The sequence below is a fragment of the Rhopalosiphum padi genome, chromosome 1 (assembly GCF_020882245.1).
Source record: "Rhopalosiphum padi isolate XX-2018 chromosome 1, ASM2088224v1, whole genome shotgun sequence".
Lineage (NCBI taxonomy): Eukaryota > Metazoa > Arthropoda > Insecta > Hemiptera > Aphididae > Rhopalosiphum > Rhopalosiphum padi.
In genome coordinates, this window is record NC_083597.1 from 77,046,253 (window position 1) to 77,065,581 (window position 19,329).

General features: G+C 26.4%; 2 protein-coding genes across 6 annotated transcripts; one reads left to right on the plus strand and one right to left on the minus strand.

The window, feature by feature from the left end:
- The first annotated feature begins 244 nt into the window (after positions 1-244).
- LOC132917164 (enhancer of rudimentary homolog) lies at positions 245-1,457 on the plus strand. Its single transcript, XM_060977773.1, has 4 exons — positions 245-540; positions 628-715; positions 770-890; positions 953-1,457. Exons 1-4 carry the CDS (start codon positions 538-540, stop codon positions 1,050-1,052), a joined length of 312 nt encoding a protein of 103 aa, XP_060833756.1. The 5' UTR covers positions 245-537; the 3' UTR covers positions 1,053-1,457.
- Positions 1,458-2,810: 1,353 nt separating this feature from the next.
- Positions 2,811-19,143, minus strand: LOC132917123 (ATP-dependent translocase ABCB1-like). 5 transcript variants are annotated; one of them, XM_060977704.1, is made up of 29 exons: positions 18,938-19,142; positions 18,688-18,799; positions 16,044-16,089; positions 10,551-10,685; positions 9,392-9,639; positions 9,177-9,309; positions 8,871-9,004; positions 8,628-8,799; positions 8,449-8,573; positions 8,213-8,384; positions 7,916-8,140; positions 7,718-7,843; positions 7,456-7,659; positions 7,127-7,378; positions 6,826-7,050; positions 6,662-6,720; positions 6,379-6,571; positions 6,216-6,316; positions 6,029-6,122; positions 5,277-5,420; positions 5,115-5,216; positions 4,893-5,054; positions 4,632-4,835; positions 4,192-4,433; positions 3,964-4,120; positions 3,709-3,903; positions 3,386-3,592; positions 3,174-3,320; positions 2,811-3,096 (listed from the first exon to the last, which is right to left on the minus strand). In XM_060977704.1, the coding sequence occupies exons 2-29, from the start codon at positions 18,765-18,767 to the stop codon at positions 2,905-2,907; spliced, it is 4,476 nt and encodes a 1,491-aa protein (XP_060833687.1). In that variant the 5' UTR covers positions 18,768-18,799; positions 18,938-19,142; the 3' UTR covers positions 2,811-2,904. The 5 variants fall into 5 exon arrangements, with proteins under 5 accessions (XP_060833687.1, XP_060833694.1, XP_060833703.1 ...); XM_060977711.1 differs by lacking the exon at positions 18,688-18,799; XM_060977720.1 differs by lacking the exons at positions 6,029-6,122; positions 6,216-6,316 and having other exon boundaries at positions 18,688-19,142.
- Between the last annotated feature and the right edge of the window lie 186 nt (positions 19,144-19,329).

Sequence of the window (19,329 nt, forward strand, 5' to 3'; positions counted from 1 at the left end):
CGAATGACAGTCTTCTTCTTTTGAATCAGGCAATCAGCTGGAATAATTTAAATAATTAAATAAAAACTTTTTTAAATACTCCAATAAAAATATAAAATATAATTGATGTTTTAATTAAATTCAGCATTTATATTACTTACCTAATTTAATTTGAAAACTTAAAAAATGATCAAATGTATATCTTATGGTTATAGCGGTTAGTTATGGTTTATTATGTTTAATAACAATAGAATTGAAAATGTTATAAACCCGACAAATATTGATCTTATATCAAAAATATCCCAATACTGAATACACACGATTACGAATCCAAATTCGTCCCTGTTGCATTAGATATTTCAATTTTTAATCTTTCTATCATAGTTCATAGACTATAGTGTTTTAGTGAAATATTGTAATCCACAAGACAATTAAAGTTATTACTTTATTAGTTATAATTATCAAGTGACTAATTACGCTGACTTGTATATTTGTATATCTTATCGTGGCCGTTACTGTTATTGAGTATACCTTTTAACTTAATCTGAAAGATACAAAATGGTACTAAACATTTATTTTGTATTTAAATATTTTGCTTTTACTAAATTAAAAATATTAATATCATTTTCATATTGTATTTTATTGCAGTCGCACACCATACTGTTAATCCAACCCGGTAGCAAACCAGAAACAAGAACATATTCCGATTACGAGTCTGTTAATGATTGCATGGAAGGTAAAGAAATCTTCTTGCTTTGGTGAATAAACAGTTAATGTTTTACTACTTTAGGTGTTTGTAAGATCTATGAAGAACATTTGAAGAAATTAAATCCAAAGTCTGTGTCTATTACATATGACATAACTCAGCTGTTTGAATTTGTTGACCATTTAGCAGATCTTTCATGTCTAGTGTATGTCAATAATATATTACATTCCAACTTAAAGTACTTAAATTATTATAAATTATGTTTAGGTATCAAAAAAGTACCATGACATATGCCCCATATAACAAAGACTGGATAAAAGAAAAGATATATGTCCTTCTCAGATGTCAAGCCAATCAACGTCAATAAACAGTATGAATTTAATGGAATTTTTTATTAAAATATGAGGCTGTTTTTTCCTTGTTGACCATTTAGAAGTATAATTGTATAAATACACCAACTATAATGTAATGATGTAGGTTGACCATAAACAGTATACAAGTTATTCATAGTGATTTGACAAATATTCATGATCCTCAGAACTTCCTTTACTTAATAAAAATAATATTTAAATATGTAATTTAATTTTTATTATTTGTGACTATTTGTGTTTACTAACTTTGTTTAATGTTTTACTTCAATCTCATTATAATGACAGTTTTGGAATATACTAAGAAATTGTTGTATGTACTATGTACCTAAATTGCTACAAATTTTTTTTTATTAAACAAGAAAATATTACAAAATAATTGTATTATTGGATTTATTTGAAAATTATTGTTTTCTAATTTTAAAACATATTAAATATTTTATAAACAATGGTAAATACATTAACAAAATCACAATACTGCCTACTGGATAAACAATAGCATATCTTATGGTATTCTGGGTTTTATTTTTTATGATGTATCGTGTATAAGTATGGTTATTAGTTAGGTTAATACTTAATAGTTACAATAAGATACAACTGCTTTAATTAGTAGTGATTTTCGTTTACAAATGGTATTGCATAAAAATAAAATCTGAGTTAGAAGGTTAACAGTAAATTTTTTACATTAAAATACATGATAAAATTCATGCTTCTTTATTCTAATATCAATTAACTTGAATACCTATATCCTACGGTCTACCATATTCTGCCACGAATCACGATACCATCCACCAAAATTGGGTATTGCATCTACAACACAATCTGCTATATCTATTATGTGTATCGTGTAATCTCATGATTATTTATACAATTATATGTCTACTAGCTTGAGTTAATTTGCATTAGCAAAGTTGATTCATAAGACATGATAGGAAATAGATCGGAAATTCCTGAATACTATTCTATTAATTTTATTTCCAACTAGCATGTACGTGCCATTTATTTATGTGTATATTTTATTGGTTATTAACAAGACATTAAAAATTATTATTTTTATTGTTGTTGTAAGTACATTAGTTATTAATCACATTTTATTAAGCCCATTACAGAGTTCTATATGCGAACATACAACTCAACTAAATTTGCCCAACACGAAACACTAATACTAAAATTTGATTTTTATTATTTCTCACTGCCCCTTTCAAAAAAAAAAAAAATTGAGTATGTTACTAATAAGTGGACTAATAATACATATATTGATAATAAAAGGCTATATTTGTATAAAAATTATAAGAAACTTTATAGAATATGAAATTTTGTTTTTATAAGGTAAAATTATTATTAATATTTTAGTATATAAATAGATTTATTGATTGTTTCTTAAAGATTTTTATTTAATTAAACAATTATCAAGATAATAAAAACTTTATATATAGTTTTATTTTATTCGTAGTAATTATTCTGTTATACCTGTTATAGATATTAGATTTTATTGAGCAAAACTGTTTTTATAAATAATTCTGTGATCCCACAACTAACTATTATTACTGACGCGGGAATATTTTGTAACTGATAACCTTACTTGTTGAAAATATTTTATTCAAAATCGTTTAAATAAAATATTTTTTTAAATGATGCCTGCACTGTTTATAAAACCATATTATAAATTTATAATTAATATTTAAAAAATAATTTTTAAAACATAATATTTAATATTAATTAATAATTCTTTACTTTAAAAAAATTAACAGCACCAGTAAAAATAAATAATAATATACATATTTATTAGATCATATTAATTAATTAATTAATATGCATATAATGTTTTTAGAGCTGAGGTTGATTAGATGACTATTCTTGGCATGTAATTAACTTGTAATAATATTTATTTTTAGCTTTTAGTTCTTCGTGATTACCTTGCTCTACAATTTTACCATTATGAATTACAGCAATAGAATCAGCTGATTGGATAGTAGAAAGACGATGAGCAATAATAATGCAGGTGCGATCTTTACGAGCTGCCTCTAATACCCCTTGCACCATCTTGAAGCATTAAATTGTGATAGAAATTAGAAATTAATTTGATCAGTGCTTACTCTATATATGATATATCAACTTACTGCTTCACTATCAGTATCCAATGCTGTTGTAACTTCATCTAATAAAAGTATTTTAGGATTTCTTATTAATGCACGTGCAATTGCTACTTGTTGTTTTTGTCCATTGGACAGTTGACTTCCATTATCCCCAATTAACGTATTATAACCCTAAAAACAGGGATTCAATTTAAGATATAAAAATTTGTTGCTTCTAAATATTGACCATGGTTTACTTCAGCTAGAGTTGTTATAAAATTATGAATATTTGCTTGTTTTGCCACATCAATTATTTCATTCATGGGGACCTCTCTGTTGACTACACCATATGCTATGTTATCTTTTACTGAGCTGTTAAACAATATTGGCTCTTGAGAAACAATTCCAATATTTTGCCTTAAATGACATAAATTTATCGCTCGTATATCATGATTATCAACTTCCTAAATAAAACTCATACTTCAATAAATGGTACTTATACCATAACTATATTAATATTAATAATAATTTAGTATTAAATAAAGCATTTAAATTTTTATATGCAAATCAAACAACATACAATTACTCCTTTTGATGGATCATAGAACCGTTCAAGTAAAGATACTATAGTACTTTTGCCACATCCAGATTCACCAACTATTGCCAATGTCTTACCAGGTTCAACTATAAAGTTAATACCTTGCAATACACGTGCATTTGGTTTGGTAGGATACTGGAATTTGACATCTTTAAACTGGACTTTGCCTTTAATTGTCTGTATATTAAATGTAATATTAGTAAATTATGATAATTTTAATATATTTTATGGTTTTACTGGTTTGGATCCTGAAGTTGATAGAGGGTCGATTTCAGATTGTCTCCAAATTAGTTGAAAAATGAGTGATGCTGCATTCTTAGCTCTAGAATAACCTTGTAGATAAGCTGACGTTTGACCAACAGAAGCAGCACAAAACGCCAATGCAAAGAACACTCTAAAAAAATAAGTTTTAATAGAGAATGCAATAATATGCATTTGACATCTCTGTTTTAGTATTAGTATTACCTATAAATATCTGTAGCTGACATATCTCCAATTTCTACAAGATATGCTCCATATCTAAATGAAACTGAATACATTCCATATATAACTGCCTGAGACACAGCATACATGATTGCAAATGAATATGCTTGTTTTTTAACAGTTTTAAATGGATCTTTTAAACTATTTTCATACTGTGAAACAAACATTAGCTCCTGTGCTAAACCTTGAACTGTTTTTATACTTGAAATAGTTTCAGATGAAATCTAAAATTTGTTTATGAACTTTGCATGTAAGTCAGTTTCATAAGAGTTAAAGTCAGAAAAATATTGATTATACTATACTACAGGTATTACATATTATATAATTTGCATATTATTATTATCATATTAGTATATTCAATCCTAGTATGTAAAATATTGACCTTAATTTGACATATAAGTTGTAATTGCTAATTTTCTTACTCGGTTAGCTTTATCCATAACTTCAAAATCTCGTTTTTTACTTTTTTGAACTATTATTAATTGTTTATAAGCAGCACCAGCAATTATTGGTACACCAATGACTAATATTATAGCGAATTTCCAGCCAAACGTGAAAGCGATTATGATTGCAGCTGACAGTGTCACAAATGCTGATATTACTTGAGCCACTCTTAAAATACCAGCCTAAAATAACAAAAATCTTAGATATTTTTAAATGTTTATGTTTGTAACTATACTTGCAGATTTTACAAGTGGAGCTTCTCTAGATAATCTGCTGATAATAATACTGGGTGATGAACTTTTAAAATCAAACCAAAATACAGGTTGACGTAACACATTTTCAAACGCATAAATTCTTATACGCATAATGAGCTTTTCACAAGCATGGGTAAATCCAAAGGTCTATAAAAAATAATTTATTAAAAATGATATTATAATATTGTAATTTTAACTTTTTTTTACCTGCATCCACCATGCTAAACCAGATAATAAAGCCAATATAATAAACATTTTAGACCAAAAAGCTGCTTCTTGTAATAGTTCATCACCTTTAAGTGTGAATGTCTAAAAAAAAATAATAATAAATAATAATACATTTGGTCTATTGATTAATTTTATACTAACAGCAAAAACTTGACCATAAAAAATAGAAAATACTGGTATTATGACACCAGTTAAAATACAGCCTATAAAACCCATCACTAACCATGGCCATTCTGGACAATTGAATTTAAGTATATCCTTCATACAAACATTTTCAATTTCAGGCTGAAACATTAATTTATAAAATATATACATATATGTATGTATTTAATACATTCTAATAATTTTTAAATATTAAGCTTAATTCACATAGGCAAAGCTGGGCATTAACATATTGAAAAGTTAAAGTTATAAATAATGTATATAAATACAATTTTATACCCCTTTCCATAAAAAATGACAACCTTTCCAAACAACATTAAAGTAAAAACTCTTCATAGTTTATAACAAAACTCATTACAACGAAAAACTCTATATAATGTAAATATTACATTATAATGGTTGATTTGATTTATAACCTATTATATAATTCTTATACCCTCTCATCTATTACGAAAACTCTCTATAACGTAAGAAATCTCTCGGTCCCTTCAAATTTGATATAGAGTTTTCACTGTAATTTTAAATCTCTCAACAATAACATAAATATATAACCCAAATCAACATTTAAAGAAATGATAGTGCTGTTATCTCTTAAAAAGTTATTTTCTTTATATATAACTTGTAAGTTACAGGTTAAAAATAAGATAACTTTAACTTAAAAAAGCTTAAAAATTAATGAACTTGCCCAACCTTGCACATTATTAACATAAAGTTTTTTAATTAGAAATTACCAAAGTATTTTGTTTGTTTATGTATTGACCCGTTTTAGAAGAAATCATGGAAAATTCTGTATTTAGATTAAACTCTACATCTGAGGTTTCCCATCTAATATAATATTTAAAATACAAGACTTAATTATTAAAATAAAAAAAAATGATTATTAAGTAATGACTATGGCACTATGCAGTGAACTCTTACTGAGAATAATCATCAGGTTGACTCATTAATCTTATTGAGGTACTACCTCTGTAACTATTTGGATGATTGTCATTTGATTCTAACTCACTATCTGTACTTCCCTACATATTTAAAATTGGCAGAATTTAATATTTTATTTTAAATTTTGATAAAAGTTACATACTTGTTCTAAATAGATAATTCGTTTTACTTTACGTGAAGATACTTTTCTAGTAACATTTACTTTACGGCCATCACTATCTTCAGTGATAAAACTATCTGTGAATATTTTTTCAGGTTCAATAAATTTTTCTAAAACTGATACCTTTTTTGTTGTTATTATTTCAGTATTATCATTATCAATTATAGCTTGATTCCTAAAATTAATTATTTAAAAATTTTAAAAAAAAATTATAAAATTAATTGTAAACAATACTGTAACTACTAATGTATTATTTATTACGTACTCAATATTTTTATTGGAAACAACATCATCAACTTTATATTGAGATTCAAGTTCTGGATTCTAATTTAAAAATTAATAAAAGAACAATAATAATTGAGTTACTAAGAAGTAAAAAGTTAATTACTTAGGTATACCTACTTGCCTATTATACTTTGTTAAACTTACTTTTAAACTAATTTGCGTATTATTTGGTGGACTTGTTGATAGAGTAGCATATTCTATATTCATATTTTTATTATCTAATGTGGACTCATCCATTATATCTTCATCAGATTCTAAAGATTCATCTCTATTATTTTCCTGTTTCACTTGGGTGTTAAATAAATTTGAATATAAGCCATTCTTTGACATCAAAAATTCATGTGTTCCAGATTCTACTATACATCCATCCTACATAGTAAAGTTTATAATGATATTTATAACAAAAAATTATAAAAATATGTAGATATGTGAATTAGGGTTATACCTGTAAAACAAAAATAATATCAACATTTCTTAATGTGGTTAGTCTATGAGTAAGGATAATAGTGCTTCTATTTTGTTGAGCTTTATCCAAAGCTTTTTGTATAATGTCTTCGCTTTCTGCATCTAGTCCTGAAGTAGCTTCTTCCAATAATAATATTTTTGGATCTTTGACCAAAGCTCTTGCAATGACAATTCTCTGTTTTTGATCACCAGAAAGTTGAAAACCTTTGTCCCCAATTAATGTATCATAACCCTACATAAGTTATATTTATTATATGTCCAGATTCCTTTGAAAGTAAAATTATTAAATTAATATAAACACTATTTAACCTTAGGTAATTTTATGATGAAACTATGGGCATTTGATGTCATTGCAGCAGCTATAATATCTTGTTGAGTACAATCTGATTGACCATATCTGATGTTTTCAGCAATGGAAACACCAAATAATACTGGTGTTTGGGATACAATTCCAATGTTTTGACGAAGCCAATGTAAGTTTAAATATTTCAAATCAAAATTGTCCAACAATACCTATTATTTATCAATATTACTTTATTACTAAACCTTAAAGGAATATAATTTAACTTACTTGACCTTCTGTAGGATCATAGAAACGCAGTAATAAATTTCCAATTGTACTTTTACCATCTCTACTAGAACCTACCAATGCTACAGTTTGCCCAGGTTCGATTGTCAATGATAAGTTATTCAAAACCTTTATTTTAATAGTTAACAAAAAAATATTTTTTATTACTGTAGAAATAATATCTAGCTTACTATAGCTTACTGATATAGAACATTTTGTTGGATATGTAAAGTTCACATTTTTAAATTCTATTTTTCCTTGAATTTTATTAAGTTTTTTTCCTTGTGACGAATAAGGATCAATTTTGGGTTTATTATCAATTATATTAAATATATTTGATGCTGCTCCAATGGCTATGCTTACTGAATTTATAAACGGTAAAGCATTTCCTACAGAAAAAGCTCCAGCCATTACACTAAAGAATACCTGGTGTAAATTAATTTATAATATTAAAATTTAAGTTATGCTACAAAAGTTATGCATTTTTGAATTAGGTACCGTGAAAATGCTCCCTGGCGATGAAATTTTATTTACAATTAAATTAGATCCATACCAGAATGCTATTCCATATGCTGAATACATAATCACAAATACAGAACCCAACAATATTGAGAATACATAGTATTTTTTCATGACTAATTTTCGACCTTCTTCTATAGCTATATTATATCTATAACATTGATTTGTAATTATATTTTTATAAGAATATTTCTTTAACACTATATTAAATCTACCTTTTAGATTCTTTAAGTTCTCCTCCAAATGCTGCTACTGTCCGAATATTTAATAAGACCTCTTCAGCTATACTTCCAGCTAAGCCATATTTTATTTGCTCTCTAGCGGCTGTACTTGCTGAAATCTATAACAAAATAAAATTAATTTCCGTAATACTATTTGGAATCAAACACTTTACTATAGCTAGAGCTCCAGAAACTGCAACTAAAAATGGTGTGACACAAAGTATGATCAAAGTTAATCTCCAATTGACACAAAGTCCAATTAGTATACCAGTGAAAAGAGTGCTTGTGTATTGTGTAACCATACTGAATTTACTGCTAATACCTTCACGAATTCTTTCCAAATCGCTAAAAAATAAAAATATATTCTTATAAAACTAAATAACTGGATAAATTAGGTATTGATTGTAATTTCATACTCTGATAATTTTGTTGTTAAGTTTCCATCATCACTTAAGTCATACCAACTAATTTCCTGTCTAAGCATTTGGCTATAAAGTGCCTTACGCAAACGATAAACTTGTCTTTCACAAGCAATCTCCCAACAAAAAGTCTAAAAAAGAATTATTATAATAGATAGTTCATAATTTAATAAAGATTAATGAGTACCTACTGCTTAATATTAATTAAAAATGTATAATTACTTTCAGTACTTATTTAGTATTTATAAACAATAGGTACCTAATTAATTACACTATACCTAAAATTGTTGAAAATTATCTTACTTGTATGAATGCAGCAAATAATACTGTACATCCAATATATATGTAATATAATGAATACTTAGTCATATAGTTGTAAAATTCTTCAGGACTTAATCCATCATAACTGGATTGACTTGGGATGTCTGTTGTTTGTCTAAAATTTAAAAGTATATTTAAATAATAATAATAAAATTGAATAAAATTGATAAATAAGTTATTATATCTTATTCACTCACCCCAAATTCATTTCTGTAATAGTTTTTACAGTACTCAGTCTTTCCATTTCAGACATAAAGAATGCACCAAGTGTAGAACTCTCAACATTTAAGGGTGAATTACTATCGACATCACTTGAGTGAAGAATATTTGTATAATTAGAATAATTAGATGTTGAATTAAATGGATTGGTATGTATGAGATCCAAGACATTTCCAACCACTGTCAAAGGTATATGGTCCTGTGAGTTACTTTCAACAGAAGTAACCTGTAGGTACATATGTCATATAGATAATATAAGTAAAACATATAGTTTACCTATACCAAGTAAAATTTACCTACATGGTATAGAAGATGACCATAGTCAATTTCCTCCAAATATGAGATACCGTATTTCTCCACTGTTTACTACCCTCAAAAAAAAAAAAAATCTTGACCATTTTCCTCCATTATTAAAATAATACTGTAGTCCAATATTATTTTTTACGCCTACGTAAACATCAAATATTAAATAAATTAAAAATAAAAATCACTGTGATAAAATTTAAAAAAATATTATTTTTTTATAATAATTTAGAACTATATAAAACAAATAAAAAAATATTTTTTATAATAAAATATCTATTGCATAAACTTAATACGTGAAGAAGAATGAAAAAAAGGTACCTAACTTATTTTTTGGGGGGGTGAACAGTGGTAGAAAACGGTATCTTATTTAAACACAGAATCTCTTTGATAATCATATTTTAGTATTCATAAATACTATTTTTAATTAAATGTAAATCTGTCCTTAAAAATATAAAATAATAACAAATAAAAGTGAATATGAAAAGCTAACAAAAATCTTCATAGAAAAAAAATTATCAAATAAGTACCAGGTACCTACTTAAATTATTAATTATTTGAATAATTAATTCTAATGTTTTGATTAATAAGTTAATTAAAACTATAGGTTTTTATTTATAAGTCTTGCAGTTTATTAAACTAAGTTTAATAATTTCATTTATATTTAATAATTTTAACTATGTATCTAAGCCATTAAAAAAAAAAATAATAATAATGTTTCTTTATTTATATAATATCTATATATATAATAAAACAAAAAATTACACTCGTTATTTTAGATACTTTACTAATTTTAATAATTTTATCAACAAATGATTTTTATACATTACATACCGATGCTTGTTGGATAAATACATTGGTCATTTGACCAAATACCAATGCCAGGACAGGAAAACTCGATCCATGAATGACTGAGCATATAACACCGATAGACATAAGTACCACATCAGCTTTACTAGCATATCGAAACTAAAAAATGAATTTGAATTATTTAAGTTATGAATAAATAGTTAATAAATAATAAACAATATAATATTTAAATTTAGAAGTTCAAAATTAAATTGGATATATTAGTCAGGATTAGGCAAGACACTAAAAAAAAGTATCATGGACCATGGTACATTATACATTTAATGTATCTAGATTCTAAATACAAGATGTGCATGCATCGATGCATCAAAGATACATGATACCTACTTTTATATTTCCAATTGAATTTTATTAACTATTAAACTGTCTATACATAAATATATATAAAGTCATAATCATAAATTCATAAATATCATAATCATAAATATAAATAATAAAATAAGTCAATAGGTAGTTAAATACACATTATACATTTATAACTAATACATTACTATCAGGGGCGTGCTCAGAAAATGTATGGGGGGGAGGGTTCAAGTAAAACTGAAGAAGCTTGACTTTTACCTAACTTGACCATATGATTTTTTTTTTAGTTAACAACAAATTCAATAAATAGATTTAAATATTATATAGCTAATATAGATACTATATATACTAATATATATGGCTTGCCTGGCTTGGAACTCGGAAGTTGATGCATGTTGCATTTTTTTTCAAAACTTTTTAGACAATTCTCTCCTGGCCACAAATTTGTTTCATTAGCATGTGAATCTGAACAACTACCTAATTTTTATTTTGTATTTTTTTGAATTTTTTAGTGTTTATATACTTTTTAAGTCATTTTTTGACATTTTAAGGTCATTTTCCCACATTCTTAGTATAATTTATACTTATTTCACATTAGTTCACTTCTCAGTGGCGTGTCATACATGTATGCGATGTGTGCAAATGCTACGGGCCCTCGACTTGGAGGGGGGGCATTATTGCCCAACGTTCCACAAAAAAAAAATTAAATAAATACAATATGTACGAAAAAGTAAAAAAATTGTTTTCAATTTCAAATGGTTCTCATTTTCTCAATCTGATATTGGTATATCATTGTTATAAAATAAAAATGTATGTATATCTTTATTATTTAGAATAAAAAGATGTAGGACTGTAGGAGGGGGTCTTTTTTTAGTTTTGCACACAGGGCACTATAGGTATAAGAGGTAACCGATGTTATAATTTTCGGCATTTCGAAAATATAACGAATATTAATAATAATAACAGGACAACGACGACTGTAATCGGTGAGATAAAATCGGATAGGTACTAATATTACTAATATTAGTCCGTGGTAAATTTAAAGTTTTAAGTAAGTTATTGGAATAATGGTCGACAAGAAACTATAAGAAGTGACAGTGGCGGTTTATCCCAAAAACGGGCCTATATAAACAAAAATGACTTCACAGGAATAACTTTCAAGCCTCGTAGAATTGTGGGATTTAGATCTCTTTTTTTATCTGATAGAATAAGACTTTCTACAGGCCACATCGACCTCCAATTTTTTATTTGATTTCAAATAATCGCGGTATAAAATAATTTGTAAAAAAAGCGTAAAATTGTCGTATTTTTAATAAAATATTGAAAAACAGAGATCGATGCGGGCTGTAGAATATTTCTCTCTAGCAATTAAAAAAAATTTATGAAATTTGGTTGATTCTAGAAGGCGGTATTGTTATTCCCGCAGAGTGTTTTTTTGAGGACAAAATGGCATCGGCACCAGGTGCCTTAATTTAAGCTATATTAAAGAGTATTTAATGCGTAAGTAATTAGAAAATTTTCACTTGATTTGATAATAAAAAATATTGATGAGGAAAAAACACTTTCATATATAATAATATAATATATAGAATTTATATATATTTTTTTTTTTATATTTTATATATTTCAAATGATTTTTTTAAACTAATGCAAATTTTTAATTTGGGAAGGGGGGGCGCAAATGCAGTGATTTGCCAGGGGCGCCACCAAACCGCAATACGGCCCTGATAGTGCACGTCTACGTCTACTATGTTTGTAATTTTTTTTTTCATTTTTACGTCATATTTGCATTTTTTCGGTCATTTTTATATGTTTTTAAGGTAATCAACTTCCGAACCGCCCTACCAATACATAATATACGGTTTCACGTCTGATCTAACTGTTAGATGAGTAAGGAAGCTATTGTGACATACTCGATGTTGGAAGCATTTAACGATAAAATAATTCGACAAGTACATTATAAAGATGCATTACTTCTTTTATATTTAAAAATAAAAATAATACGGTTAATGGACAATGGTGGGGGGTTTGAACCTCATGACCCCCCCCCCCCCCCCGTGAGCACGCCCCTGATAACTATATATAAATTATAAATACATAATACACCAAAGGCTAGATTAGGTTATATACTTATATACTTGTATGTCAATGTCATACACAATACTTTTACAGTGTAATCCAAGAATCCAACTCATTTGGTTCGTCAGACCAAATTTTAAAATATGTTACATTCAATGATGGCGGAATTTTAATATCTTGTTCAGTAAAATAATCCACTAAAAAAAAATTAATAAAATATGAAAAAACCTTGAAGAGGCTTATTCATTTTACTGGAAATTATTATACTGATTAGGTACCTACTACATATAGTTGTTACAATCACACAGAACGAATACAATGATACGACAATAGTCAATACGAATAGTACACTGTAATACTGTATAATTGCTTATCTGTACTTTTGATTTTCAATTTTATATGGAAAGTCTTACATTAAGTTACATGCCCTACACGGCTACACCAGACTTGCCCAACTTTTTTCAGCTTGTTGGGCACAATCCAAAATAGCCGTATATACTTCACGGTTTTATTTAATTAATTTTGATAAAATATACATTATATACAATAATTATACACATAATATTATTGTTGTTCACTTATCGAATTTATGACTCTAATTGTGTGTGTTTAAAGCAGCGTTGGCACGAAGAAAGCCCAGCCCAAAAAACCCGGGCTGCTTTTCTGAGTAAACCCACTGGATATTTTAAAAAATCGATAAAAAACCAGGGCTATTTTTTTAGCTTAAACTCGCTGATTATTTTAAAAAAAACCCATAAAAACAAGGGTTGATTTTCTGGATAAAATAGAAATTCACTCTTATATTTTTTTTAACTTGTGTGGATTCTCAGAAAAATTTACCTTATAAGTATCATTATTCATTTATTTTTCTAATTAAAGTATTAAACTGATTTGAAAAAAAAATAATAATAATTTTTTTAATTAGATAGGTACAATTAAAAGTATAAAATGGAAAATTTACACAGCACCAACGGTAAATATAAATATTAACAATCTTTTATTTTTATAAGGTGGGTATTAGCATTAATTATATATATATATATTTACTTTTCCTGTAATATTCAATGAATAATCGGACATGTCCCGTTACCGCCAAAAACGAAAAAAGTATGATTCTCGTTTCCGCCAAAATTTATTTTTATGAAAAGACGTTTCCGCATTCCGCCAATTACTATTTGGGAACCACGTACAATTGCTACATATTCTTATCATTATAAATTTTAGAGAAGTGGGGGCGCTACCATCCGGTGGCCGCGAAAGCTTTATAGGGGAGGGGGTGAGACAATTTTAAAAATCAATATTGTATTGGTACTTTGGTAGGACAGAATAAGATTTGTGAAATTGGCGTAATAATAATAGCGTCCTGTAGCGTCCTGTATATTGTATACAATCCGGTATAATTATTATTTATACATCTTATACATCATATACAATAATTTACAGGTAGCAACAATCTTTTACAACAAATACATTTTATTTCAAAATAAATTTGTAATGTGAATATCAATATTAGCCTATATTTGTTATTTGTTTATAACTTTTTGATACTCTAAACATGACAATTAAAATTATTTTTATGAAAGGGGCAAGGGCTCACGTCTGGGGTTGACTAAAGTGGGTAGGGCCGTAGGGGGCTGGCCTAAAAAGTTTGAGAACCTTTGAATTATAAGACATATATGTATATATAAATATAATATTATATTATTATACATTTTCAAAACTTTAAGACCCATGCAGCAAATAACTTTTTATCGTCATTCATCAGTAACTCAATAACAATTGTTTTAATTATTATCAAAATATTTAGAAAATTATAATAAATGTAGATAATGCAAACATAAACGTTAGGTAAAAAAAGGCCAATATCTATGGTTATTCGCTTATCATTTATGATTTATATAATATGTGATTGATGTTTTTAAAATTAAATTAAATATTCGATTTATTTTATTTGTATTTTGAGTTTTGACTATATACTATATAGTCTATAATTATAGGCTATAGCCCCCGACGACATTTTTAAAATTAAATTAATACCTATTGAAGTAGACCCGGAAGAGTTTACAATCGCCCCAGATAACTATAAGTCTATAATTGTTTGATGAGAAATAATTATGTTATGGGTCAGTGATGAGTGATAACCAATTTTATTTTGCTGAAAGCGTAAAAACAATACAAACAATCTGTGATTATTTCAAGTATTTGAGTTTATTCGTTTTTAAATTAACAATTTTTTTTGAAAAATATGGAATATGTAATTAAAAATATAATAAATCGATATCCAACATATAAAATTTAGTTATAGGTATATGTTAGGTATATTATCTATTCATGGACCTATTAGGTTTAGGTTATAACTTATAGATCTATATGAGTATTGAGTATATTGGTGTTACACCAATGGTGTATGGTTAGTCAATAAAAATAATTTGATGCTTGTATTTATAATTTCGAGGTTAGGAAGGTCAAGTCGTATTCATAATATTGTTGCGGTAACCGGTGATGTTTATCGTTAGTGTGGTTAGGTAATATTATAAGTTATAATAAAAACAAATTCCACTAAAACCAGTTCTTTAAATTCTTTAATAATACTCATTACTCGTGCATGTTACTATATATACTATATACCATGTTGTCGGTGGCTGGTGAGTAGGTATACACAACTACACTACGCAACAACTGCCTATTATACAGTATTACTGCCTTGAGACTTGAGAGGCTGAGAGTTGAGACTTGAGTCGGGAGATTTAAATTCTGTCAGTCTACGTTTTATATGTACTTCTATACTGTCTTACATACTACATTACTACGAAATCTAAAAACGTAACCTAAACTAACTTAATATATTGTTATTAATATTGTTATAATTAAAAACTAATCAATGAAAAATTATAACAATTTTAGTTAGTTAAAAATAGATCATAAATTTAAATAGAGATGTTTGAGATTTGAATTCTTAAAAACGTTTTGAAATAATTATAGAGCAGTTCGAATGTCGAAAAATATATTTTTTGTTAATTAATGATGATTAAAAATAATTTTTTTAAGCTTTTATTAAAATTGATTAGTACTTACCAGACCACTAATGGTAGGTTTTTTCTTTTCATTTTTTTCTACAGTTCTAAAACAATACATTTAAAAATCCATAAATAATACATAAAAATTTCAAAAATTATTAGTTAAGATTAATTATTCTAGATTCGTGATATAATTATATAAATAAGTACATATATAATCTAAAAATATATCTACATATTTTGAAAATTTCATTGCATAAAATAAAATTCATATTGTTTATGTAAAAATTTAAATCACCATGAATATAATATTTTTAAACTAATAAACTAATAATTGTCATGTCACGTGTATAATTCGTCTAAAATTTAAATTAAAATGTCTACAAAACAAAATTATGCCTATATTTAAAATTTTTAATTTCAGTATGAATTACTTATGAGTTCAGCAACTTTCTATTTAATTGTCAAACCTTAGTTACAAAAATTCAAAATTTTATAAATTTACAACTGCAAAATAATTTGCAAATTTTCATGATTTTCTCAAATTCTGTCAAAATTTAAAAAAACAAACACGCGTTTTAAAATCAATATAGCATTTATTGCTCGGCTTATTAGTTATAAAGTGTAAAGATATCGAATTATTATTATTCCTCAGTAATTTATTAATTTTTAGAAAAATTTACTCACAACGATAAAAAAGCTATAGGATAAATGCCAGCAAAGCGCAAACGCAATTTAACCGCGCGTGGAGTTGTGTGATTTATTCAGTACGAAAGTACAGTTTTTAAAATGTAAAATATATGGATATAATTTATTAGAATATAAAAATGCATACAACGATTAACAACATAATACTATATTGATATTAGGTACTATAATTCTCAACCGTCTTACGAGTTGAGAAGGTGATGAATGCCTAACCGTTGCCGGCTACAGTAAAAATCCTATCCAGCCTTTGCCTATTTGTTTTTATCTTAAAAGTTTAAATACATATATTTATGTTTTCTAATTTTATTATTATAATTAAAGATTTATTCGATAAATAATAATGTATAAATTATCTAAAAATATACTTATTCTACTGATAGCAAATATAGGTACCATTGTACCAAAATATAAAATAGTTGAATACTCAAATGTCATTTACTATGATAGATAAACAAAAATCTTAGATAATATTTTTAACCTTACACTTTATAGGTTATCAGTTAACAGCTTACTCTACATATTAAACTATACATATTGAGATTATTACTGATACGCTACGGTTAAGCAGTTGTATTATTTATCTGAAATAGTGAAATAAATATGATTTTTAAAACGAAATTTCTATATTATAAAAGCTATAATACGTTATGGCTTATAGAGTATAAATAGTGTGATAAATATACTTATATATTTAATATTGGTATAGAACTAGTAGTAGAGAATAGAGTAGAATCAATATGTTTTGGGATTTTTGATTTCATTGGGATTTGGGGTCTTAATTACTCTTATAACTTATTTGTCAAAATTGTTATTATATAACTGAAAAAACTTCCGAATAAAAATGTTTAATATATTTAAATGTAATTTCACTTATTGGTTGTACAAAAATATTGTTCTGTAAAATAAAAATAGTTTTTCATAATTTGATCAGTTGATTAGGTACGATATAATACGATATATTCGAATTCGATGTAAATATACTTACAATTTACATATTGATAGATTTATAACCTAAATTTATTTACCTATATGAATATTTAAAAAAAAAAATAAAAAAATCAATAAAACATAAAATTGGAAACTATTTAAACAAGCAGCATTTATAGTCATAACACTCATAACTCATAGGTAATACAGATTGAAGTACCTACAATACCAAAAAAACATTAAATATTTACACGCATGCCGTATACATGGTATTGAATTAATAAACAATAAAAAACAAAAACAAAACAATACCTAAGTGAAATGTATAGGTATAGAAATTAATAAATAGGGTATTTATTGGCAATCTGCATCGTACTGCTGAGAGGAAAATTTAGGTACATCGTACATGTAATTTAAGAAAAAAAATGGCACATATATAGCCATATTACACCATATTACGGTATAGAAGTACAGTGTTGAGTAGGTACGTTACACTCGTATGTGTGTTCTCCATTTTTCAAACATACTCCTCGTATTATGAAATATCAAATTAATGTTCAGCATTTCCAATTTTGTTTAGTATAACTTTTAACAATAAAGTATACTATAGACCTATTATCAATTTTAGAGATAAGAATATTACTGTGTTTTAAATTTTAAACCTTAGAACTACTGAAAAAAATTGTCCATATAACTATTATGAAGTACGTTTATAAAACAGAAATATTAGAAGGTAAGGCGTTATTTTAATAGAATAATACAAATTATTTTTATAATAAAATAATAAAAACGATTATTAATAAAATCAATAGTAGGTAGGTACTACTTAATAGGTTTACCCAAAAATCTACCTTACTCTACCTAAATATTTCTTTAGTGCTAGACAAATATCTTTGTAAGATTGAACTACATGGCTAACAAGGTAATCTATACTCTATAAATAATAGGTATAATTTAGATACCTAGATAAATATATTTTTAACATGGTGTCGTGATCGATAGTCATATAAATACCTACTCAAAGTTCATAATAATAATAATTATGAACAATTTTATTATTAACCTACCCGTATTTTGTATTTCCGTCTAATTTATTCGCTGAAACTTTTAATAATCCAACAGTTTCTTCATTTTTTTTACCGAACATGGCAACTTAACTGAACGAAATTAAGATTTAAACTAAATAAAAAATAAACACCCTTTTTTACACATTTAAGTCATTTAACACTTAAAAAATATTACTTTTAATAAAAATTAAATTATTAAGTATATGGGCCAGTTGCCCAATTAATGCTAAGTTTAATAAAAGTAATTTACCGGCTTAATATAACTTATAAGTTGTTAATGAAAAGTAAACGAATAATATTGTGAAGAGTGAAGATGCGAACGATGTGTATGTCCGTATCGTTTTCAGATGATAAACAGAGTTACTGAGAGTTAGTATTCGAATTTCGATTAGTCCAAACTCCGAGGCCTGAGCACATGTGTTATGTGTAGGTGTAAGTGTGTAACTACGATGTTGTATACGTACGTTCAGCTTATAGCGTGAATACGTGATTGGTTACATTTACTTATATAGTTCCACTACCTATGGGCTATAACCTACTGCAGGCTACTCGTTCTCATACTGGAAACTAAAGTAGGTATACTAAGTATAGTATGCAGTCAGTATTCTACTTAGTAGGTATATTACCGTATATTATATTATT